The 26759-nt window shown below is 38.1% G+C and overlaps 1 protein-coding gene across 3 annotated transcripts in view; it reads left to right on the top strand.

The window, feature by feature from the left end:
* The window catches only part of PKN2 (protein kinase N2), a 55284-nt gene extending 30946 nt beyond the window's left edge, over positions 1-24338 (top strand). For 2 of the 3 annotated variants that reach the window (XM_014250842.2, XM_088060240.1), the window contains exons 3-22: positions 1259-1410; positions 5847-5964; positions 7525-7670; positions 7763-7976; positions 10755-10940; positions 11231-11340; positions 13267-13410; positions 13549-13624; positions 13946-14120; positions 14367-14496; positions 14914-15068; positions 15157-15232; positions 15314-15405; positions 16380-16556; positions 17132-17194; positions 17298-17374; positions 18754-18896; positions 20127-20234; positions 21752-21832; positions 21930-24338. In XM_014250842.2, the coding sequence (XP_014106317.2) occupies positions 1259-1410; positions 5847-5964; positions 7525-7670; positions 7763-7976; positions 10755-10940; positions 11231-11340; positions 13267-13410; positions 13549-13624; positions 13946-14120; positions 14367-14496; positions 14914-15068; positions 15157-15232; positions 15314-15405; positions 16380-16556; positions 17132-17194; positions 17298-17374; positions 18754-18896; positions 20127-20234; positions 21752-21832; positions 21930-22133 (2627 nt within the window). In that variant the 3' untranslated portion in view covers positions 22134-24338. The remainder of the gene's footprint in view (positions 1-1258; positions 1411-5846; positions 5965-7524; positions 7671-7762; positions 7977-10754; positions 10941-11230; positions 11341-13266; positions 13411-13548; positions 13625-13945; positions 14121-14366; positions 14497-14913; positions 15069-15156; positions 15233-15313; positions 15406-16379; positions 16557-17131; positions 17195-17297; positions 17375-18753; positions 18897-20126; positions 20235-21751; positions 21833-21929) is intronic. The other variant, XM_005521000.3, reaches the window with a different exon arrangement.
* Positions 24339-26759: the final 2421 nt, after the last annotated feature.

The raw sequence follows: 26759 nt of genomic DNA, 5'->3' as shown, positions 1-26759 counted from the left end.
TTACCCAGCAAACTTGGAAGCAAAATGTATTAAATCTCCAAAAGTAATTATCAGAAGCTTTTACAGAAGAAATATGAAATGGCAGATAAGACATCACTCCTTGACACATCATAACTAAAAATTTGTAAGTTACTAGTGCACTGCCTATGTTTTCAGGAACTTAACTCCTCATACTAGTTTTAATACAAGGAAGATTATTACAATTGAAAAAAAGATTGTGCTGTTCGCATTCAGTAAATACCGTCTTCCAGGAGACCAGTGCCATTTGTTCGTAGAGAAGGTATTCTCTCAGTTGGTGTAGAAGAATTTTTTTTTTTTTTTTAAATTCTTATGGTGAAAATAATTTGTCCTCTTTTAGCAAAAGGTTGGAATAGAAGTCGCTGTGACTGTTAGGGAAGATAGTTAGCTCTAAGGACAGATGTGTTGGAAATAGTCCAATGGCCACTTTATTTTCATTTTACTGTTTGTGTTGCAGAAGCTGAAATATGAAGTCATATAATAGACTGGTTACAAAAAGTTAAGGAGTTTGAGTTTATAATTTAATTGATAAAACTAACTTGCATTCCATGAAATGAATCCAACAAGAGGGAGACCCAAACACAGTAATCTTGGGAAATGAAAAAGCTTTCTCCTTCCAGTCAGTTGTTCAGTAAACCTGTCTGCCTATATATCCAGTTACCCCAGATTTCTGTTATGACTGCAGAGCAGAAAACAATCTGCTTTGCAATAAGGAAAAGGCTTACTTTATCTGTTCTTAATTTTGACATAAACAGTGTCTGCAGTATTCACACTAAAATGGATGAAGATCTACTGAAGATCTGTATTCAGACAGTGCTCATTAGAATCTAATATTATTATCCAAATTTGTTGTTAAAACACTTTAAAATTGGGAGTATAAGAAAGCTTAATGGAAAACTGCATTTTGAAATTGACTCAAGATGTTCTAGAAGAATTAAATCTCCTTTGAAATAAAAATAGGCTTAACTGCAAACCTGCCTGTTTGCCTGCTCCCGGAAGTGATTCATGTGAATTAGGACATGTGTAGGAGTCACAGTTGGGAGGTTTTCATGTTAAGGCGTATTTGCAGTACTGTTGCAAAGTAGCTCTGGACAGGAGGGTCACTCTTAATTCTCAAGTATGATGTTCTAGTTCTGTTTAATCTTCATAGAACAGAGTGTCAGGTGGGTTGGGGGGAGTGGTTTGTGTGTTTTCTTCCTGTTTTTTTTCTGCATGCTTATATCTTACCTTTAATTCACAGATTGTCCTAGCACTCCTGATACTCCAAATAGCGATCCTCGGTTTTCTACAAACAACAGATTGATGGCCTTAAAGAAGCAGTTGGATATAGAACTGAAGGTAAAACAGGGAGCAGAAAATATGATACAGATGTACTCAAATGGCTCCTCAAAGGTAAGGCTTTAGAATGCTTAAAGATCATTAAATGAGTGTGGGTTTTCACATTGCTGTAATGTGACTGTATAAACAGTATGCAACTCTAATATTTTTAGTTTGGGCTATATTTTTATTAAACAGTGTCAAATCTGCTACTAATTACTGTAACATTTTTTGTTGTGGTTTGATATCCACTGAAGTGATTGTTTTATTGGTTTGTGCAGATGCAGTTCAACCTAAATAATAAATCCGGCTTACTAAATTTAGTACATCTAGTAATCTTTGACCATGTGGGATTCGCTTAGCAGCAAAGCTTGGTAGGACTGACTGGTGTCTGGTGTTTTTCCTAGCTCCACTCAAAAAAAAAAGATCCATTAGTTTAACATTGTAAATTATCATTGTACATAATAATGACAACAAAGGCAGTATTGCCTGTATTGAACTTGTCACCTAGTTGTAGTTAGCAGTAAAAAGGTCTGTGCCAAATGCTTCAGTAGGATGTGTAGTATTCTGATAGAGATGTCATAATCTGCATTGATGCACGTACACATAAAATACACATTGAAATAATTTCTTTTTGTGGAAGTGTGGTAATCTAGAGGTAGCAACTGATAGAATAAAGTGAAATTAAGAATTAAGCCACACCTATTATTATATCTGAATTTTAAATACTTGCACTCACTCTCTCCTGATAGCGCCAGAATTTTTCCAAGGAGGTGGAGGGAAAGTGTTTGCTAACCTCTAAATGGCTTTGACTTATTACATATTCTATAATAAAATTCATCATACTCTAAGGATCCCTTAAGTGAAAGACAATCCAAACTTCTGAAATTAAAGAAAACAAAAAAAAAAATCAAAAAGTCAACAAAACCAAATCCAGAAAATAACAAAAAAAAAAAACCCAACAACACATTTTGTTGTGTATAAGGCAGTCATAGTTCTCGAGTGAGAAAAAAGAGAGGGAAAGATCCTCTACTTACCTGCCTCTTCACCTTTCATTCATTACTCATAAGTTGTTCTTTTCAATTGCTTTTACTAAGTCATTAAGGAGATTAATTTTCAGACTAAGGGGAAACACAAGAGTAGATCTAACAAATAGTGTGTAGTAGCTTGGTTAGATATATTTGTGTCCAGACAGCAGTAAGCAAAGTCAAAATGTTTTAAGGTCTTAGCTGAGCCAACACCCATCTGGGTCGGTGAACTTACTAAAAGGAAGTGTTTGGCTAGAAGAGTAGGAATCCAGGAATTACATTGCTACCCCTTATTTTACTTATTTTAATTACTGATTTTAACCATAAAGTGTTGGAAAGGAACTTCATGTTTTGGACTGAATTTGGGCTAGGTGTTGGTGGAGGGGCAGATCACTTTGTGCCTGCCTACTGTATGACTGCCTTATACCTTGAAAAATTAGTAGGGAGCACTGCATTCTCCCAGAAAATGGGTTTAAACTCAGTGGACCAGAGGTGCCATCAAGTTCCTTCTGTCCCAGGTAGCCTTATCTGCAAGTGACCTGTAACATACTAGCTGGGGGCAAATAGGAGAAATATCTGGAGTGCACATTATGACTAAGGTCCTGGGAATGCTGTCCATCCACCACAGTCCCTCAGCTCCTGGAAACCCTTGGAGTCTACATCCTCTGGGGCCATGTACTTAGCATCAGGTACACTTAAAACTAATAATTAGCTGACCCAAATGGATCAAAAGACATAGATTAATTAGGTTTCTAATAAACCCTTGGTAAGTAACCTTATAACAGGCTGAAAAACTTAACTAAACACTCAGGCTGTAATATTAGACATTGTTAGCAGGCTTTGATCAGACTAGGTAGAGAAGATAAATTCTGGTTTGCTTTAGATTGAGGCATGTAATTAAAATCTATGATTGAATCTTGTATCTGCGATTGGTAAATGCTTAAATGAGCCAACCAGATTGGGACTATATAGTAACTGGGCTGAGAGCAAGCTGGAAAGCACAAAAGCCTTACCAGCCACTTCAGAAAACAGGATGGAAATGGTGGGTATTCATTCTCTTTTTTTTTTTTTCTTTTTTTTTTCTTTTTTATTCTGCTCAGTACTGAGTTAGTTTGGCAACTTTGAACTGTACGCTTGGGCATGCTGATTATGTTTTAAAAAGCAGAACTTAAAAGAATCCAAGCATCTGGATGGTGTGGGCAAAATGGGCAGAAAATCTCAAGTTTGAATCCAATCCCATTAATCTGGTAGTTCTTTAAAAAGTAGTCATAGGACTGTCTTTAAACATATAAACTCATTTGTGACCTTTCTTCAAGTGTACTATATGATCTAATTTCAAATATGTTGTATTATTTTGAGACCTAAATCTAATGGAGGGAGGTTATAATCTGTTTTCTAAAAATGAAAAAGCAGTCTGTTAATAAAGCCATCATCTCAAGGGAAGCTTTTCCATTTGTATTTTACTTGCTTCAGTAACATTCAGCTCAACCTCTTTGGACTTTAACATTTCTGAGATAATGATCATCTTTCCTTGGATGTGTGTAGGTTCTCTGAAATCCCATGACAGCTTTGCAGATCAGTTTTACAGGCGCTGTCAGTTCTTCTGTACTCAGAAGATGCATTGAAATACTTTGTATTCAGCCTCCAACACTAAGAGAGCTGCTGAGCATTACACCTACATTTTGATTCTGAGGATGCGATGCTCTGTCTCTTTAAAACGTAAGGCTATCTCTGTAATGCTGGATTGCCTCCACTCTACACATTGAAGGGCTAATGTTGGTCCTAAGCGAGCAAATCCATTCCAGTAAGAGACTGTGAGGGATCATCAAGAGCAAAAAGATCAAAAATAAGATAAAAGGGAAGATACAGACAAAGAAACACTTCCAGCATATTTATACATCAGAATGGATGGATCAGATGCATGGATAAGGTTTAGTACAGGATTTTAGGGTGACTTGTAGTCTGTTACTTAAATCCTGTACTCTGCTAAAGTCAGTGATTATTCCAAAATTTCACATCTGTATTTTAGAAAGTATTGATTTAGGGAAGTCAGTGTGATCATTAATTGGATAGTTAATATTGAATCTTAAAATATGAAAACTATGCTGTTTCCCTGAAATGTTGATTAATACTAAAACTTAAAATCGAGAGTTGTGGAACTACAGAATGCAGAGGGGGGACAGTTTCTTTCCATGAAACCAAAGTCTTACTATGTGTAGATCTTGGTGTATCTACCCTGCAGAACATAGGGCAGCATTAAAATATCTGAATAAGTAATAGGTGAAGGTGCAAGGTCATAGAGGAGCTCTGTGAAGGTAAATTTCTCAGTATATGGATTTTTTCTACAGTATGCTTCATGGTGCTGGTATTTCCAGCTCTGGGATCTGAACTTCACTGCAGTTCTTTCTCTTGGTTATGGCAAGGGGAAGAATTTTATTTCTTTAACTTCTTAAATAGCTGATAACTTCATTATGAAATTAAAAATACAATTATTAACTATGTCCATGGGAAAGTAACTTATTAGTGAGGTTGTAGAGTGGCTACAAAAATGAGTTAACCAAAATCCCCTTTGGGCTGTAACAAGTGTGGTACATATCTGCCCTGACTGCTGTTAATTACTGTGATAGATTGGTACTGCATGGACAGGGAAAATACACTGCTTTAATTTTCTTATATCTTGGTTTTGTTGTTGCTCTTACTACAAGTCAGATCACCTTTAAGCTGTCTGGTAATTCCCTGAACATAGAGAGAGAGCCACGTGGCAGCCGTAGAAGTTTATGAAAGTTCATCTTTAGGAATGTTCTCTTCTAAACAGCTTCTTGTGATACTGCTTTTGAAAATGAAACTTGATTATCTTAGTTTATTTAGATTAAAATGTACTGCACTGTACTTAGGTTGCTGATGAAATAGCTAATGAAGTAGCCCTTGTATGTTCCATATTTATTAATGCAAAAAATCTTCAGCTTTCATTTGTTCAGAAAAATGTACTGCAGATTTAATGTGCTGTGTAAACAAAATTGTATTTCTAATTTCAATATTGCTAATCAGCTCAAGTTAAATAGTACAACTACTTTTATGTGAGCTTAGTCTAGCAGACTTGTCTATTACAAGAGTGTTTTATCATACTCAAAGTAAATTTGAGACATTCTACATAGTTTTGGAGGTATTTTGCTCTTAATATCTTCTCCTTTCTTTATTATCAGATTACAAAATATTAATCTACACATGTTTCTAGATCATACCTCCTTTACTCACCTTGAAGCACATACAGTTTCCCTGGGAGTGGCTTACAGTCTTTAATCAACCAATGCCTCTGTCCTAACTTAATTGCCACTAATATTCTAATGTGGTTAGTTTGCCTAATGCTGTACTAAATTAAATGCATAGATTTAGTTCTTGTTCCTAAGTATGTGTGTTTTGAAACTTCCAGTGTGTCTTGTTCCAAGAAGTTCATGATTTCAACTTGTCTGTTTGTTTTAATAGGATCGAAAACTTCTTGCCACAGCTCAGCAGATGCTTCAGGACAGCAAGACAAAAATTGAAGTTATAAGGATGCAGATTCTTCAGGCAGTCCAGACCAATGAATTGGCTTTTGATAATGGTGATGGTGTAGAAAGGAAATATGAATCATAAATGTCGGAATGCCATACAGATATATACCCATATGCACACAGATTTACCATAAATTTCTAATAGGAACGATTAATAATAGCTTGCATGGACCAAAACTAATCAGAGACTAGGCAAAACTTTGTGTCTTGGGGTGCCAAAAACATATGATGTGAAGGAAAATACCTTCATTGTAATGAAGAGAAGTACCATTTCTCTTTATCATCCTTTTTATACCTTATGCCGTCCATTTTTGCTTTCTGGTCTACCTTCTCCCTTCGTGCATGCTTTCTTTTATCTTAATAATTTGTGATTTTTTTTAAAGCATATAATCTTTATATTATGATGCTAAAAAAAAATCTGATGCCAGTACAAGGGCTGCTTGTCATACTTTAATAGACTGACCTTATTATTTGTAGTGGTAGGACAGATGGAGGAGAATTTTTCCTGGTTTTATAGGTATTTAGGCTAGATTGAGGGCTAAACAACTACATTTAAAGCAACAAAAAAAGTGTTATTAAAATGACCTGGCTTGAAATACTCATGCTGCATTTCAGAGGTATTTTTAAACTTGCATTTCATTGAAAATCTTCATATAATTAAAAAAAATTACTCCTGAGCTCTAATAGCATGAGTGTGCTAGAAACTTACAGGCATATGGGTATATCTCTAGATCTTGAACTTTGTGTGCATTTCTGAATATTGACATTGTATGACAATGCTTGTAGTCAGGGCCTGGATATATCCTAGATAATGAAAAATGTGTGTGTGTGTTTTGTTTTGTGGTGTGTGAGGTGTTTGGTTTCTGTGTTTGTTTTTCCACACCACTTTTTAACACCCCATTTTAGGACATGGATTATGTTTATTGGTTGCTTAAAAGAAAAAGAAATTCAAGCTAGAAAGGGCTTTCAAATGCTTTTTTGTGTTCCTACTACTCTTAGTGCTTTAAACAGAGAGGAATATATTCAGGAAATGTTCTGTTTAGGACATCTAAGCACTGTAAAATGTGGACATTAGAATGGCAAAGGCAGTGTATGGAATCTCTCATACTTATTTCTCTGTGCTGGCAGGAGCCAGATTCCATGGGATTTCAAGTGAAGCAGGAGAATTACCAGAAACTGATCAGGGATCTACTTTGCTACAGAGCAGTTTAAAAGATAAATGCTCTCAGTGTAGTTCAGAAGTGTTGAAGTCCCAAAACTTCCTTGCCAGTTGAATATTTGAGATATTTCAGTTTTGTCCCTTAACTGCCCTGAAGACATATTATTTTTTTCACATCTTCCAGCAATTCTAGCTTTTCAGGAAGTAGGAGCTGTTTATTGAATTAAGGCCCTGATCAGTTATTTCTTCATTCAAATGCAGATGCTTAAAATATCACTTTTTATTTTTATGATGTACATCAAGCTTCTCTTTGGGCTGCCAAATATGCATCTCTCCTGCTTTTTTTCCTTTTTCTTCTCCCCTCTGTTTATATGGAGAAGGGGTTGATATTAAAGAAATTAAACCTGGTTGTTATCTTCAATGAAGGTTGTTTGTTTATATCTCTTTGCAGCAAAACCTGTGATAAGCCCTCTTGAACTCCGAATGGAAGAATTACGGCATCATTTTAGGATAGAGTATGCTGTAGCAGAAGGTGCAAAAAATGTGATGAAATTACTTGGATCTGGGAAAGTTACCGACAGAAAGGCACTTTCAGAAGTAATTTGTCATTACAATTTCTGATACTTTATTTTAAAGGATCTTTAAGGAAAATAATTGAACTATTTCAAATTTCTTTTTATTTTAAAAAGGCGCAAGCAAGATTTAATGAATCAAGCCAGAAGCTGGACCTCTTGAAGTATTCACTGGAACAGAGATTGAACGAACTTCCTAAAAACCATCCCAAAAGCAGTATTATTATAGAAGAGCTTTCATTAGTCTCTTCACCCACATTAAGTCCTCGTCAGAGTGTAATATCTACTCAAAACCAGTATAGTACACTGTCCAAACCAGCAGCTTTAACAGGTATGATTTAAAGAGCTATTTTGTTTTTAATTTTTTGATCTTAATTAATGGTTGAAAACAAGCCTTTAATGCCAGCTATATTCTTACTGGACATATTTAATTGTTGTTCTTTTACTAGACAAAGGCATTTAGAGTTTCCAATTGTCTATACACTGCAAAAAATGCAGATAAGTTTCTTTGATTTATTTGTTGACCTTATTATAATGTTATTGAAAATGTGACACTCTGGCCTTAAATAGCTGCCTATGGAGTGATATTGCTAGCATTTACCAAATGCCTTTCATCTTGAGATTATCAAGTATTTATCATCAAGGTGGATAAGTATTGTTATCCCCATTTTAGAGATAGGGAAGCTAAGTTTCAGAAGGGTTCAGTGAGTTGCCCTGATCATACAACAAGTAGATGACAGAGCTGGAGATAGGCACCCAGCTTTTCTCCCAGTTCCTGTTTTACCCACTGGACCTCACTGGATTTCTGGGAGGTGAGATTTATATTACCAAATCATCCGTTTTATTTGTAATCCAAAGAAGGACGTAGCAAACATACATGAAGCCATGGGAGACTTGTTTGTTGGTGTCAACTGTTTTCCTTGCAAATAAGATTTTTTTTTTAAAAGACTTAGCCTACTGTGAGGAACCTGTACATTTATTTATAAATGTGACTTAGGAATGTCTCATAGTTTGGATTCACCTGGAATTGTCCTTCATTGAAAGTTTCAACAGATGAACAATACTTTAACAAAGGTCTTGAACATTTGTCTCACAGTGTTCTTAAAGAAAAACATGATTTTGACTGCTTGGGGGTATGTTGCTGTTTTAAATTTATTTAGTCAGTGGTCTAGAATTCTTAGAACAGATAGGTTTGATTTTATGTTTTGTTTCCTGACATATTTTGTAACTATTAAGCCTATTACTAAAAGAGTGAGTTTATTACAGAAAAACCTTACTATCTATTACTCAGTATATATATGTAGAACTGAAACAGAATTTAATTTTGAAGTACTGTGGGGTTATATTTTCAAACAAAAAGAGGAACACTTCAGCTAAGCAACAATAACAATAGTAACAATAGTAGTAATAATAATAATAATAATAATAATAATAATAATAATAATAATAATATGGAGCAAGTCTATTTGTCTTGCACTGTGGTTTATCAGGACCTCAACTGAGAGTCCTTGTAAAGTTGTGTGGTGAGAAGAACTTTTTTCATCAAATGAAATCTCAAATGATCAGTGACTGTAGGCAGGAAGTATCATTCATGCATTGGGTTTAAAACAGCTTCCTTTTTCTCTCTGTTTCCTGTAACACATAATCAAGGGTCAATACCTTATAGTGACAGTTTCTCTTTAAACATGATTTATTGATACATATGAAAATTTTTAACTAGAAATTGACAAAGCTACATGCTTGTGAAGTTCTTAATAGTTTCACTTTCATATTGCCTACACAAGGAGCTTTTATATTGAGCTGGATTTAAATGAACAGTGTCTCTGTGTTTTGCCTCTAATGCTTTGTGAGAAATAGAGCAGTGCTTCTGTCATACATCTTAAAGTGCATCAGCATAACTTTCTGATTTGCATCCATTCCTTATACAAGAGTATAGCTTTTCTGCTTAATAATATCTTTTTTTTTTCTAAACAGAGTTTGGGAATGAAGTATTCTTTTACCTTTTAACCTGTTTCGGAAGCCAATAGCATCTCTTTGTCTTCATAGCCTAATGCTTAGCTGTCACTTACGGCTGTTAGCTTCCTACAGGTTGGGATTTCTTCTTAGACTGGTTTCTTGCTGTCTGTTCTGTGGGCTATGATGTTGCCAGATCATTTTTAGGTTAAATCTGACTTAAGTTTCTGTTACAAAAGAGTACTTTTAAGTTTCATGGTTAAGTACCTTTGCAATCAAAAGGATACTGCATTTCAGAGCTGCATTTCTAGCTGACGCTGATTATGAACTGGCTAATTTCACCACTTCTAGTAGCTGATTTAATCAAGTCAGTGGTGTCACAGTTTTATTGATGTTATCTTGTACAGAATGAAGCCAGCCTACCATTCTTGTAACTATCTGTGGTGTTTAGATGTTTTTGTGCTGCTGGAAGAAACTCTTCAATTTGAACACCACTCTCTATACCTCATTTGGTTAAAGATGTAGAAGATTTGGAAGAATAGCTTATTGAAGAGCAGCTTCTTGTCTCAGCTTCTATAAATCCAAAATCAGTCAAATTGAAACAATTGAATTATTTTTAATTGCTCTTAACAAAAATTTGACTTTAGCATGCAACAGACAAATGTGATTTCTAGTGTGTGATTTCTTACACAAATGTATAGTCTCAATAGTTTGTTAATTTTATCCAGTATTAACTAGTTATATAAAACTTGTTAAAAGTTGTTATTACTCCATTTGCAAAATTCATTGTTTTAATAAGAAACTTGACATTTGTCAGTATTAAAAATGATACTGCTAACAACTTGAACCCAAGTCAGTTAGGTTCCCAGGTGAAAAAAACGGAGTCTTTTGAGACACAGAACAAAATCTTATTTTGTATTATATTGGTGAACTGTTGCTCTTTTCTAGAGGGTTGTGTCCCACATAGTTGACTTTTAGTACTTTTATTTTCAATATATATGTGTGTCCTGGATTTGTCTCTTGATTTCATCTGATCTTTCTGTTATACCCTGTGGAAGTCAGAATGTGAGCTATTGCCATCAATCAGTCATTAGTCATTCACTTGGTCTACTTAAGAGCAGAAATCTTTCATAAATCATTGTCCGTCTTCTTCTAGGTACCCTGGAAGTGAGGCTCATGGGCTGCCAAGATATTTTGGAAAATGTCCCAGGTCGATCAAAAGCCACATCGATTACATTACCTGGTTGGAGTCCAAATGAAGCCAGATCATCTTTCATAAGCAGACCCAGTAAAAGTAAAAGTGGGAGTGGTAGAAACCTTCTGAAAACTGATGACTTGTCCAGTTCAGTATACCATTACTTCTCTTATTTTTATGTATTAGCTTTTATTTAAATTTTCATGGGTACAATGTGTTCTGTAATTTAAAATATTAAATTGATTCAAAGCTTTAAACTTGAAATATTTCTTCACCTGTTAAGCTGTTAACAAAAGCAAAAGCACAACCACACTATTATGCCCATAAGAACCAATTAAATATGAGATTACATTTCTAAGGGAAATTTACTGGAGATTTTTTTGTTTGTGGAAAATCCTCTTAAAGATTTAAGCTGAGTTTCTGTACTTTACTTACAGATGAAGTCTGTGCTGTACTGAAGCTGGATAACACCGTGGTTGGTCAAACTAGCTGGAAACCGATTTCCAATCAGTCATGGGATCAGAAATTTACACTGGAACTAGACAGGGTAAAAATGTGGCCTGATTTCATTGGCAGCTCTAGTTAATTCTTGTATTAGTTTAATGTTGCTTTTCCCCCCACCACGTTGCTGTCATTTTGTTCAAATTCCACAAGTGCAGTATTCCCACTTTTACTAGAATGAGCTCCCTGGGCTTAGGCTGTCATGCTGCACCAGCATTCTAGAAATCTTACCTTTTCTGACTTAAAAACTGATGTAATATTTTTGCCAAGATCTAACCCTTAGTGGGTTTTCAGAAGTGGGAGATGGGAGGGATGGTGCTTACCTTTTTATTTGGAGCATCAACTTTCAATTATTTATCAGTAAAGTGTGATAGCTGATCAGTTTGGATGTTTTGGTAAAACCACGTAATAGAATTTTTACAGTGTTTTTATAGAAGTGTTCTCATGCAAAGCTGGTCAGTTTTTCAGGAATAATAAATTCATTAATAGTTCTTTCTTGTAACTTTAAATGTTACTTGGAGGGCACAAGTATTGAATTGATACTTTTGAAGTAGAGTTTATGTTAAACAGATTTAATCAAGTATTTTTTTAGATATCTGATGGTCCTAGTATTTTAAGGTACAAGGTTTATTTTTTTTCTGTCTGTGTTAAATATAGGCTGAAAATTAAACTATATTTTAGGAGCTTAAATGTTATCGCTAGTACATGCTTACTCCAGTACATGCTTCCCACATGAGAAAAAAATAAAAGCCACTTCCCTGTTTTTGCTTTTTCCCCGCCGAGCCCCAATCCACATTCCCTCCATCTAGGAAGGAAGCAATTTTAGACTTTCAGGTAGAGAAATTCAGGTTACAGTTAGGAGTTAGTGCAGAAAAAAACCAAGAGCTCCAAGCAGCTGTGGAGCTCTGAAGCCTCAATTATTCTCAGATTAAGACTAGAACTACTCGGTGTAGTAGCTGCTCCTGCCAGCCTCATGTGTCATGGGCTCTATCTAAGAATTCAGGTTTTGGTACCAGAAAAGGACTTTGCTTCTGCTGTTCCTGGCCACATACCCCGAGACTGGCTCAGTGGGTCAGAGCGTGGTGCCAGTAACACCAAGGTGTGGGTTCAATCCCCCTATGGGTCATTCACTCAAGAGTTAGACTTGATGGTCCATGCAGTTCCCTTCCAACTCAGAATATTTTGTGAATCCTTACGTGCTTGAAATGCACAATCCAAGCCCCGTTATTTTTTAATCTGGTGCTTCTTCTTGACTTTTACTTCTTTTAAAACCTATCATAGCTATGGTAGACAGTAAATTGATGTATCATGATGGAATTGAAGTAGTTATATACAGTGGTGCTGTTACATTGCAGGATTCACATGTATTGCAGGATTCTTCACTTCTGGGAAAGGTTTTTGTAACACACATGTAAGACACTCTAAGAATACCTAAAGCACATCTGCAAGATACAGGAGCAGTTTCTGGTCGTTTAGAGTTTTTGATCCCTCTTTACGACCATGTTACAAAAGGTATATGCATTTCTAGAGATTCTGTAGGGGTTTGCATCATCGTGTGTCTGCAGGCATGAAATGAAGTTGGTACTTGTGAAAAATACGGAAACTACCAAAACTGAGGTTTCTAAGCACAAGTTAAACTTTGTTGTCAGAGCTTAAGCTAAAACATCTTGAACAAGCAGTGTGGTTAGACTGACCCAAAAAGTCTGGTGGCTCTGGCTCTCTGTTTCTACTCTCAGGGGAAATTTTACACCTGTGCTTTTATTTGTACACTGGAGATCTCATCTGAACTGAAGTGAAATGCTGTGATCATCCTAATGAGAGCTTCAGTCTGACTGGTTAGCCCTGACAACCTTTTAAAATAACAGCTCTGCATCTTGATTCTTGAGTTCCTTGATTTTACAATTGTTCTGTGGTAACTCTTGCAGAACAATTACTAATAAGTGATTTCCTGTGTCTGTGTTTCCTGTCATAGTCACGTGAATTAGAAATCTCAGTTTATTGGCGTGACTGGAGATCTTTGTGTGCAGTAAAGTTTCTGAGGTTGGAAGATTTCCTGGATAACCAACGGCACGGCATGTGTCTCTATCTCGAACCCCAGGGCACTCTGTTTGCAGAGGTAAGAATGTTTCTTTGAAGCACTTGAACATACTTGTAAGTATTACATAGCAGGATAGTTTAACAAGTATTCCTAGAACTTTTAAGAATGCATTTTGTTCTGAAACTCGAATTACAATACACGTTATTTAAACTGCAGGTTACGTTTTTTAATCCAGTTATTGAAAGAAGACCAAAACTCCAGAGGCAGAAGAAAATTTTTTCGAAACAGCAAGGTGATTCTTTAATATAAATATGTAAAGCTTAAAAATTGTATAGATCTGTTAAATTCTTTATACAGAGGTCTAATGTTTGCCTGCAAATAATGCTATTGATAATGAAGGATTTGGCATTGCATTTAGAAATATTTTGTATTAGAATTCCTTATTATGCATTAGCATTTAATTGTGAATAATTAGAAATTGCTATGGAAAGTGACAAATTTAGTTTGTTTTTCATAAACTATGAATTAATTAATGTGGGCTTTTTTAATTATTGGGTTTGGTAATGAGTAAGGAAATTACTTGCACTGTTTTCTTTTTTCATAATATCTATAGGCAAAACATTTCTCAGAGCTCCTCAGATGAATATTAATATTGCCACTTGGGGAAGGCTGGTAAGAAGAGCTATTCCTACAGTGAATCACTCTGGCACCTTCAGCCCCCAAGCATCAGTGCCTGCCACGGGGCCAGTGGTGGATGCCCAGCTCGCTGAACTGACCCTGCCAGCCAGGTAGGTCTCCCCTGCAGCTTCACAGTACCCCTGAGTGCAGGAGGGAGTGCTGAGAGAGGCTTCTGTCCTAAAGTACAGAACGTGTGCAGAGTCTGGTCATGCTGCAAGGCTGCAGACCTTTCCATGGTTTAGTTAGGGAAAACTGTTCTGTAGTGAGATGCACACACAAGGTTTGGTTTAGGAGAAATCTACAGGCACTAAAATAGGCTTTGCTATACACTGAGGAGTTATTTACTTTCTTGTCAGTGACTCTCCTGTAGCCAAATTGGACTTTGAACTTGAGCCTGAGCCTCCACCTGCTCCACCCCGTGCATCTTCCCTTGTGGAAATATGTGAATCTTCCTCTGAAATAAAGGCTCCTGATGTGCCTTCTCAGGCAAGTAACTTTTAAGAATCTTGGGTTGTAATATTGGCATCTTTATGGTGGATTTCTTCCTTTATATATCAGCACATGCTCCCTTAACTTTCACACACAGAATTGTCAATAGAATGCTCTGATTGCTCTTGGTGGCAAACTGTTTCTGTGGTTGGTGTGTTTAACACTCCATGTCATTGGTTCCACCACAGAAAAAAGCTAGAGCTCCAAAACTATTAGAGTCTTCAGGATAAAATTGTTTTATTAAGAGCAGAATGACTGGAGCAGTGGTTTTCATCAGTCTGTTAAAATATTGCTTACCTGTATCGTCTGGAAATTTGCCATTTTAGCCTACATTATGGGGGTATTAAGAATTCCACATGCTTATGGTAAAATTTCTGCATTCATTTGCCTTCACAATCAGTTTTAAATTTTCAGGTTTCTTGTTCTTCACAGGATGAAGTAGCAACTTTTGATTTTGAAAATGGCAGAAATAGTATTGTTCCAAAACTCCAGCCTGAAATAATCTGTGAGTCTGATGTTCCCCATTCAGACTTGAAATACACCAACACCAGAGAGCCTGAAGATAGAAGGTAAAAAAGCAGTGGTTTTCCTGTTTCAATCTGAATAATATTTCTTAAAGCTAACAAACTAGAAACTTTGTGACTTTTTCTTACATAGATCACAACAAAGATTTCAGTTCAGTCTGAAGGATTTCAGATGCTGCGCTGTACTAGGCAGAGGACATTTTGGAAAGGTAAATGTCAAAGGCTGTTTCAAGTGTCAAGCTTTTATCAAAAACTAGATACAGCTCTTAAATTTGTCTCCTCTGTTTTAGGTGCTGTTGGCAGAATACAAAAACACAAACGAGATGTTTGCTATTAAAGCCTTAAAGAAAGGAGATATTGTGGCTCGCGATGAAGTAGACAGGTCAGTTTGTACAATAGAACACATGGATTCCATAAATCAGTTGTGTGCTCTACCAAGGAGTTGCTGAATTGAGTGGAAGAGCAAAGGCAGTTTGTAGCTGCCTGCTGTAGATATGTATTCTTGTTCTGGGGCAAGGAGGGAGCAGAGTAACCCCTGGTTTGTTTTAGTGCTCTTCTTACGCCTGAACTACAGCTCTGATTTAAAGCTGATCCTTTCTTTGATTTTCAGGTTCTCTTGCAATTATTTATTCTAATTACTTCCATCACATCAGGGGATAACAGTGACTGTTTGCTTTATTGACAGACCCCGTGTTGCTGTTCCTGAACCTGTAACATACTGTCACGCTCTGTGCATTGTATTTCCCTTTGTATACTCCACTGTTGAGTGTTTTTCAAACTTTTTGACCCAAAACTCAGGTTCTGGTTTTTGGGTTTTTTTGATTTGCTTGGATGTGAAGGGACCTTTACAAAACTGTTTGGTTTTAGTGCAAGAAGGTGTTTTTACAGCTGCTTAAGAGTGACTGTATTCATTTGCAGGAAGAAGGATAGCTGTATTAACAATAACCTACAACTTAACAATTGGTTTAAGGAGAAATAACCAGGAATTACTATAGATAGATATCTGTAATACTGTCACAAGGTTTCCACTTTACGTCTTGTAAACAAATTAAAATTGATTGAAATGAATGTCACACAATATCAATGCATAGTTAATGCAATACAAGTATTTGGAAGGAAAATTGTTAGCGCACAATTTTCATGGACTGCTAGGTTTCCTCTTTTCATTTGGGAAAGCTAAATATAAATTCATGAAATCCCGATACTAAAATCTCTCTCTTGAACCAAAAGAAAAATGTTCCTATCTTTTCCTGAAGAATAGAGAAAAAAACACAAAGTATAAAATACCAGTAATTTCTGAGAATTGAAAAACTGGTTCAGCACTGAGCTTTATATTGTTCCTGATTTTGTTTGCAGCTTGATGTGTGAAAAGCGAATATTTGAAACTGTGAATAGTGTAAGACATCCCTTCTTGGTGAACCTTTTTGCTTGTTTCCAAACCAAAGATCACGTATGCTTTGTAATGGAATATGCTGCTGGTGGGGACCTGATGATGCACATTCACACTGATGTCTTCTCTGAACCCAGAGCAGTGTGAGTATCCCTCCCTTGCTGTGGCATTAAGTGAAGGGCACTTTGCTCAGTGCATAAGAACTAAGGGCTTTATCACCACATGCCACCACATTATGCCACTTCAGTAAATGCTGCTTAAGTTTTTAAAAGGGTTGGAGATTCTAACTGATTTTGTTAGAAGAAGGCATGCAGGCTTAATGTGCCTGAATCTACAATGAATTCAAAATCTATATACAAGTATTTAATTTTTCTAATACTTTTTTTAAGATTACATTAAAAAGCTGAATGAAGAGTTAAAATAGTAGACAAGGCTAAAAAAGGAAAGAATAAGATTTTGAAAACATTCAATGATATAGCATTGAACACTACAGAAAATGTATCCTCCAACCCAAGCAAGCATGCTGGAGTTTGAAAACTGCAAGTTTAAGTGTTTTTACCGTCTGGCTTTAAAATTCTGGCCTTGTATAAAACTAATGTGTACCCAAAAAAACAACTGGTAATGTTCAAAGGATGGCTCATTAAAAAATCAATAGTAATGGACTTCACATTCTGAAAAGCAAGACGAAATTCCATTGATATTTTAACTTTTTCAACAGATTTTATGCTGCGTGTGTGGTTCTTGGACTTCAGTATTTACATGAGCACAAAATAGTGTACAGGTAAGTAGTCATTTCCAGCAGATGAATTTCAGCTGGTCTGAATAATACTGAAGAAACATAAGTGATGCAATTGATGCAATTTTGTTCTCAAATGTTCATTTAGAGATTTGAAGTTGGATAACTTATTGCTGGACACAGAAGGCTTTGTGAAAATTGCTGACTTTGGTCTTTGCAAAGAAGGTAATGGCCCTTAAATTTTCTTTCTAGGGGAATTCCATAGTCTGTCCTACTCTTGACTGTTCCTTGAGAGTTTTGGACTGCCAGATGTGTATAGGGTCTACTTACCCTGTGTCATTTGAAGGAAAAAAAAATACCTCTCTGATTGTACAGATGTGGAGATAGGCAGAAGTTCCTTAATAGGAAAGTATCAGGAGCACGTGAGCATTTCCGTGTTCTTTTTATTTTTTGTCAGTTTTGAGCATCACCTATTCTGACTCTTACTTCATCACATCTCTGCTTGTTAACAAGGCACACTGCACATTTTACAAGTGAGCAGAAAAAGCATTAGGTGGTTTCCTCATTCGAAACATCTTGACACTGCACAGAAAAATAAAGTGCCAGTATAATCCATCCTGAGCTCTTGCTTTTTTACCAATTCATCATCTATTTTTTTTAAACTCAGAAACAGTTGCAACTCTGAGTATATGGAAATGATGTACAAGGTATACTACAGCTAAAATTGATAGATTGTCCCAAAAAGGAGGCTACTTTAAAGCATCTCACTACTGGCAAATACCCAGTAGAGGTAGCTATTACAGTGTTTTTCTCAAAACCCGTTGTCTGACAAAGTACTTTTTCAGTTTATACAGCCTGTCTTCTATACCTTTTCCTTTAAGGTAGCCTATGAGAGAATTCCTTTAAGGTAGCCTAGAGAATCATTTAGCCTATGAGGGTAAATTCAGTAGGTCTTCAAACATGAGTGCCAGGGCAAGTTCTGTGACTGTAGCTACAAAAAGTTCTGTATATGACAAAACAAAATGAGAAGGAAAGCTCTTTCCTTTACTGACCGCTACAATAAATGGTTTTTGCAAGTTTTCTGCAGCAGCTCCCCTTGCCATGTCACATCAGGCTTGGTGGTGCTGATGTCCCCAAACTGTGCCTCTCTGGCAAATCCACAGAGCTTATTTTGCTCCACGTTCTTTCACTACACTCCATGTTTTGCTTGACTACATGTAATTTGCACTACAGAAGCATTCAGAGGGGTATGTTTGGCTAAACTAGTGTCTACTGCATTTTCTTTTGCTAACTGGTAGAAATGGAGCATAAGATTGTATCTTTCCAAATAAAGGTAACTGGGTAACAGAGGTGTAACTGGAACCTCAATCTGGCTCACTGCATATAGCGAGGAATAGAAAAATTTGAACAGAAGCATGTGTGAAACAAAGGCATGGGGAGGAAGGAGGAGGGAATGTTTTACCTCATTGGCCTGAGCCTTCAGGACACAGGCCTTGGATCTACAGTATCAGTTGAATTTGCTCTGGAAGAGAGGTTCTGCTTAGAGGAACAGGTTGTGGAATGGCAGAAAACAGTGCTTGCTTTTCATTATCTGTAACTTTCAGGAATGGGATTTGGAGACAGAACAAGCACATTCTGTGGCACACCGGAATTTCTGGCTCCAGAGGTGCTGACAGAAACCTCCTACACAAGAGCTGTAGACTGGTGGGGCCTTGGTGTTCTTATCTATGAGATGCTGGTGGGTGAGGTAAGTTCTAGTAAGATACAGTGGAGTCATAAACACCAATGTTTAAAGGTTACAAACCTCAACATACCAGCCTGCTAACATTTCATATGCCCTACCTGCCACAGTATCAGTATTCGTTATACAGCATGCAGAGGCATACCCAGCTTTACAGTGAGCATCTTAATGTGTGTCATCAAGAAAAAGTGTGAAATACTGAGCAGCTGCTCACCTGGTATTGGCTGTTGTAACACTGGAGAAGTTGGCAAGTCATGTCTGGAGCTTGAGTTATCAGCAATTGTAGAAGCCAACAAGTTTTAACAGATCTTTGCTTTACTCTATTTTTAATTACATCATTGTGTCTTATATCGAATTCCAGTAATGGTGTATTAATATCAGTGTGTCTAAGAGCACAGTACATGTATACATACAGTTTGGGAGAGCTAGGTTTCCAGGACACATCTGTTACCCAATCTGGATGTGCACAGCAATACCGGTCTTCTGCTTTTGGGGAAAAAAATAAACTTCTTTACTTCTGTAACTTGAACGGAAGTGAACTTTAACACATAAAACTGGAGAGCAGTGAAAGATTATGTCAAATGCACTAAAATAGAAAGCCTCAGTTCCACGTAAATGAGCTGGTACAATTAAATCACTGTTGAGAAGTTTATTTGCCATTGCATATACTGCTCTACCTTCTGGGCCATTTTGTAACAGTATCTCCCAGGTGGCACAGTGATAGTGCACATGCTAAAAACTCATAATTTTTGTTCTTTTTCAAAAAAAGATGGTCATTCAACTTACTTTCACTTCCTTTCAAGTAAAAATGGACAAAAAACTTGTATGGTGTTACCTACATCTGTCAGGCACTTCAAAACAGTTTGAAAACCCTTGAGCTGCAAAATGCTAAAGATTGTACAAAAACAAATTAGTCTTGACCATGCTATTTGTGAATGCCAGCTACCATAAAAGAGTTGATAGATAATTTCCATGTACACCCTAAGTTCAAAGAAGATCCCAGTTTTAGATGTTCCTACATCTAAAAGCACAATTTTAAAATGCAATCCTTCAGTAGGAATTATGGGATAATACCAACCTGCCTTTTCTCTCTTCCTTATGGAAAGCCATGTATGTTTCTGGGAAGGAAGACTTAATTTCAGGGTGTCTAATTCCAAATACTTAGCTGAGTTTATGTTGTTTTCAATTGTGATTTTAAGCCTATTTATAGTATTTTTTTAAATGCTTTCATTATAGTCTCCCTTCCCTGGAGATGATGAAGAAGAGGTGTTTGACAGCATTGTAAATGATGAAGTAAGATATCCACGATTTCTGTCTACAGAAGCCATCTCAATAATGAGACGGGTAAGAACATTTTAATAATTATTACAGTATCTCCCTCTTGTCCTGTTTCCAACAATTACTTTTGTGAGGAACAAAATAGTTTAGGAACCTGCACTTCATATTTCTTTTGACAATTAAACTTCAGAGACTTGCTTCACTTATGCTGTGCCATGCTGCCTGCCACCTTAAATGAAAATTATCTGTGCCATTCCACTTTATTAAAGTGTAAAGCACTTAAGACTCTATTTTGTCTCTGAACTAAGTTTCCTAGTTTTACCTAACTGGAGTAGTTCAGCTCTCTTTTCCTAGCTGAACACTGTTGCATTGACCTATTGGGTAGATTAGCATTGTCACATGAATATTTTAATTCAAAGACTTCTAAATCTTATTGGTTTCATTCCAGCTGGGGCAGGGAACACTGTACACATGGCATCTGCAGTCCCATTCTTGGCAAGGAACAGCTGATTTTGGCTATGGTTGTTGTCAGTGCTACTCCTTAGTGAGATGTGTCTACTTATCAAAGGAAGGCAGCTGAACCTAAGTTAGCACCTTATCACAGCTGTTAGGCAGTACTGGAGGTGGTTCCAAAGCCTTTGGAATCAGACTCTCCACATAAATGTCTGATGCTGAGTTTAGCACCCAATTCAGCAATGCGCTGTAGCACTGTGACATAACTAAGCAATAGCATAAATATCCAATAACTTATAACAATTGCTTAGTCCCAGGGAGAGAGTTTTTGCCTAGAGAAAGAAAGCAGAATAAACAGTTTTAAGGCAGCTCCTGGGGAAGGTGTGAAAATTCATCCCAATATCCACAGGGGACAGGGTGCTGCTACACTGCACCCACAATACATGTACTAGCAACTTTGTACTGGCAGTTTACTAGTTGGAGTTCTGTGCATGCTCTTCCAGCACTGAATTTCATTCACAATATAGTAGACATTTTTTGATGGCTGCATCATAAGTATCAACCCACCTGCTGCTGGGCCCTGCCTGGAGTAGGGGGCTGCTCACAGCAGTACAATTCACAAGGGGGAACCATCAAACTACTGGAGTTAACAAGGAGACCCTTTTCTTTGGCTGAACGTATGAAGCAGCTTGAACCCTCTCCTGGTGAATCAACTGCTGTGAAGGAGCTGAGCACTGAGGTAGTCTCTGAGCTGAGCAAGAACCACTGGTTTGTGTAAATCTTTACCCTCATCAGCAAAGAGGAACTTCACACTCTGTGCTGAGCACTCACCCCAGGTCACCTTCAGTACCAAGACATGGTAGCACAGCTCTGCAGGGAGACAGACAGGTCTGCTCTGGCCCTGCTCCTGGTTTAGCTGCTCCTGGAACTGTGCTGACAGGCTGAAAGAGCACTGGTGAAAGCTAAGCTTCATCCATTTCTTCAAGGGGCAAGGACTGCCCATAGGTCAGGCAGTATGAATTTCACTGTCCACCTCATCTTGGTGTTGGCTCTTATACGGTAACCCTCACCCTTCCTCCTTCCTTTCCCTCCCCCTGAATTTCTCCACTGAACTCTGCATGTTTTGTCAGCTGCTACGAAGAAATCCAGAGCGGCGTCTCGGAGCTGGAGAGAAAGATGCTGAGGATGTGAAAAAGCACCACTTTTTCAGGGTGAGTACAAACTGGTATTATTTCTAAGGATAAAGTAAAGATACTTCTACAAAGAAGTAGAGATGGAAAACTAAACATCAGTTCATTTATTTTACAGCAAATAGATTGGCATGCTTTACTGGCCAAGAAAGTCAAGCCTCCTTTCGTACCCACCATTAGAGGACGAGAAGATGTTAGTAATTTTGATGATGAATTTACCTCTGAAGCACCTATCCTCACTCCACCTCGGGAACCAAGGATACTTTCAGAAGAAGAGCAGGAAATGTTCAGAGATTTTGATTACATTGCTGATTGGTGTTAACTTCCACGCGCTGTGAAGCCCCAGCTGACTGGCTCACAAGAATGCCTCTCTCTGAAGAATACCAACCCTTCAATTGCTTTCTGTGCCACCTGTAGCTTCTGGGTTTTTTTAAATCACATGAAGATCCTTTTAAAGTACTGTTTTAACACTCTTGTGAAGAGTGGCCTCTTTGTATATTGTTTTTTATCTGAGCACTGGAAAGCAGGTCTATGGTGTTCCTAAGCTGAGTTGGTGAACCCAGGCTGTGTTGAACTTCCTGCACACGGGCGCACGTGGATCTGTACAGTTTCTCTCACTCTTCCACAGCAGATAATACTGCTTTTTAAAGTATCTGCCTTAAGTGGGAAAAGCAGACTTTGAGCTAGGTAATCTCCACTCAGCCACACTGAAGCAAGTTGAGATACTGGTGACACTCACACAGAACCTGGTTCTAGTCAGAGAAGGCAAATGATTTCAGCTAAATATTGTGCAGTCTTTAAAACTACACATTTTTACGTACACCTTCATCTTGTGTTCTTAAAATAATGGTATTGAGAACAGATATGCCTTGTTTTGTAAATTTTCTATGGTATTTATTAGGAAAAACGTTAAACACCTTGCCTTTGAGATAACAACTGTGTAAGTGCTTCCATTACAAAAAAAAACCCAGAAAAATCCGGAGAGTTTACCAAAGTCATTTGCCAAACAGTTTTGCCTTCAAGCTCCTTGAGCACGGCTTAAGGCCCTGGTTGGGATGAGGAATGTAAGGAGGACGCTGCTCAGTGTAACCCCAGAGCAGAGCAGCCGCAAGGCCCAGACCCAGCCCCTTCTGTACTCACCTCGAGCCTTTCCCACGCCCCGAGGGGGCAGAGAAGTTCCCAGTCTATATCTAACCCCCTCCATCCTCCTCTGTCTGCTGTACAGTATCGTATCACTTGGAAAACATAAAGATTTTCAATGTATACATGCTGTGAACATGTATATTTGGAAGTTGTAATGTATTCTTACCTCCAGGCAAGTAATTTAATTGTACCACTTCACCGACGTTGCATAGTGGCCAAGTGAACAAAAAAATGTATCCATGTAGGCCACTGACCTCCAGCCCCTGGATTGGCAGTTACTGAGAGTAAAAAGCAATATGTTGTAATAGAATGTATAAATATTTTTGATAAAAACAGTGTATATTTTATAAACCCCTTAACACTAAAAGCTGTACCTCAAAAGTTGAAAAGTAATTTAGACCAGACACTGTGTGTATTTGTAAACCAAGACCTATTTTCGGCATCTGCTGTTCTGTGGGCAAACATTTACTCTTGGAAAATAAATTTCCCACGTGGTCCTTACCTCTAGCACTGTTCAGCACTGTAACCTCACAGGTTCATCCTGGCCAGGAGTTTGCTATTCGTGGGCTAAGGCAGTGAGCATCGCACTCAAATGAATTAAAAACTGGTAATCTTATTAATTCAAAGAAGAAACACAAACCACTGGAGTATGCAATGCTAAGGTGGTGGTTTAAAATCATGATGCTGGACAGACCTGCACCGTTAGGCAGGGGAGAGACTTGAGGGAGAAAAAAGTAAAATAATGGTTACTAGGTCTAAATCAGGCCAGTCCCCCCCAGGAATGGGGCAGGCGCCTTCCCCACTGCTACAAATCATGTTGGGAAGAGTAAATCAACTCCTCAGCATTCCTTGTTTCCAGGTTCTATACTGATTAGAAACAAATTATGTTCCTGTATCTAGCTGAAACCAATCCTTTTGAGGTACAGTCAGCTCACCCTTTTTGGTTCCCAAATATATATATATATACACAAGCATCTCACAGGGTGCTTAGTACTTATGAAAGTATCCTCAAACATACCTTTTTGTAACTACATCTTGTACAGAAATCTTTTTTTAATCTAAGCAAATCACTAAAAATAAAAAAAAAATAGAAAAAAATTAGAGGCCAGGGTATGTTCACCCAGTTAAGCTGAAAAAAGCACTAATTTTATCTCTGTAGTTTTTTAAATATTTTTAGGCAGATTAAGATTAAAACCCTAGATTGTAAATATATTTTGCTATACTTTATCTGTATGTGGCTGCTGAAGCACTTTGTAAGGAAATTAGGATATTTTAGAATGGTACACTATGCATTAAATGAAATGTGCCTTTAACAAATGTCATTCTAAGTGTTTTGCAGTCATTACTATCACAAATTAAAGTTCTAAATAGAGTAATTTGTAAATTGTGTTGCAAACATGATTTTGCTGTTTCTTGAAGTGGCTGGTCATGTTTTCTCCACAGGTAACTTCAAAAAAGATCTTATCAGGAGGGGACCCAGTCTCTTGGTGGGAGCTCTGTAGTCTTCCAAATTTTTTTATTTTTTTTTTTAAATAAAAGAACATTACAAACTGCCTCTGAGCAGTCTCTGGCTCAGAGCAGTCCTGAGAGGAGCAGACCCTGTCAGCTGGAGTCTGGCCTGCTTGACTCTGCATTCTCCATCCCAAGCTTCCTGAGGGCAGTGGGGAGACAATTCAGCCCCAGGCCATTACAGTCACTTTCCTACCCACCATTCCTTCACAAGCTCTGTTAGCAAACCACAGTCTGTACCTACCTACCCCACAATGAGCTCGTTCTTTAGACAGTCTAGAGGATGAAGCTTTCTTATGAGTGCATTTAAAACAGCATTCTTTACTCTAAAGAGCCACATGGAACTTTACATGGCCAGTTTGCCCAGTGACAGACACTTCATACCTGGCTAAACAATCGTTCCTGAAAGGGCTGGCTCCAGTGTCAAGGATCTGTCTAAACTGCCGTTGAATTAACACTTGAAGATGTTCTGCCCTTGCACTTGCAGGGGAAGGCAACCCTGCATGGCCCTGCCTTCTCCCAGCCTGCCTGCTGAGCCGCGCCTCAGGCCCATCCCCGGGTGAGCAGAGTACCCAAAGCCCACCCACAGCCTGGGGCAGCCAGTGCCTCCCCTGGGCCCTGCCCCACACAGGCAGGGCAGGAGCTACCAGAGGGGTCAGAGCTGCCTAAAAACTACTTCAGCGCTAAGCCATATTTTTTCTGCTATGCTTCACATTAACTATCATATTGCAGCCAGTAGGAAGTGGCCTTCAGACTAAACCTGCCCCTTCAAGCAAATTCCCAGTTCTGCCTCTTTGTGCTTCACAGTTACTGCCATCTCCACACCTCGGGAGACACAAGGAAATGCTTGTGGAATTGCATGTCCCTGCCTCCCTCTGCTTCACTTTGGAGCTTTGCACAGATGTATTTAAATTCCTGTCCAGGCAATCTTTGCTGTATGCAACAATTTCAACTGCAAACGCACACCTGTCACATGTCAAGTGCTCATACCTAATGCCTGAAAGGATTTAAGTATGAGCATTATGGGCAATGTGTATTTCAGTCACTTAACCTTCATGGAGTAGATTTAACTCACAGATCCAAGCTGGAAAGCAGTAAAAGCAGTTTCCACCTATGCATTCCCAAGCTGTAGCACTGCTCTAAAGGTCGGGCCTGGCCCATTCAAAGCATCCCACCTTTGCCCAGAGCATGCAGGCAGAGTAGCTCAGACCAAGACCAGGAAGACCCAGATAATAGAAAACGTAGCAACAATGTCTGATGTTCTGTCTTTGACTATCAGTTGTACATCTGACAATGACAACGTGCTCTCCCAACTACTGAGTGTACCCCCTTCTAAAATCTGCTCCAGAATCTTTCATGGCTGCAACCAACAGCTCCTGCACTGGAATAGGACTGTACAACCTTTGTTATTTGTTTACAGAAAAAAATGTTCAGATTCCACATTTCCAGTATCTACTGGCAGAAGAGGATTAAAGAGCAACTAGCAATTGGTGAGGGCTATTGGTAATTCATGCCATTAGCACTGGACACAGCCTTCCCTCTGGCTGGCCTAGGACCAGATGTACCCCGCAGCTGTTTATTTGTGTGGTTAAATGAATTTGCACCTGTGATACAAAATCTCAGGAACTACAAGATTCCCAGTTAAGCACATTTGTTGCTTTGTACACAAAGGGACACTGTCAGAAGGCAACCAGTGTTCAAAGCCCTTAGGCTGGGCAGGGCTGAACAACTTCAGGCCTTCACTCAGCACCTGGCATATCAGTTCAAACAGCAAGTGCTCACTTAGAACATATCCACAGGCCAGCCAGACTGCAGGGTCAGCTGACAGGTCAGAAATCTAACAGAAACTTATACTAGAAATACTTTTCACTTTTCTTGTACAGTACTAAGCATCATGAAGTTAACAGGAATTCAACTAAAGTGAGTCCTCATGCTTCTCAGTAGCTGCTTTGTCATTATGTCATATTCACAGAAAGGAAGCAGAGACATCACTAAGAATCAGGGAGACTGTGCCAAGGATAGAATTAATCCTTTTACAACCAGTTTGGAAATATTCTGCAGTAGTTGTGCAAAACTTGGAATGGCTTTTCAGCAACTGCTTACATTCTGGGTGCAAGCTCCCACACTACAGCTCCCTACAACTACTAGAGCACTCCAGAGACCAGAAATTGCCCAGAAAGTGAGCATTTCAGCAGCCTTGTGACCAAACCCACAAGGATGAAGCTCACTCCACCATTTCACAGACTGCATTCCAGTTCTCAGCATGTACAACAGTACATGCATGTCACATTGCAGT

The sequence above is a fragment of the Pseudopodoces humilis genome, chromosome 10 (assembly GCF_049639895.1).
Source record: "Pseudopodoces humilis isolate 2021_Gansu_Grassland_sample_001 chromosome 10, ASM4963989v1, whole genome shotgun sequence".
In the NCBI taxonomy this organism is placed as follows: domain Eukaryota; kingdom Metazoa; phylum Chordata; class Aves; order Passeriformes; family Paridae; genus Pseudopodoces; species Pseudopodoces humilis.
Note: the sequence above shows the minus strand (reverse complement) of the source record. Positions and strands in the feature narration are given on the sequence as shown.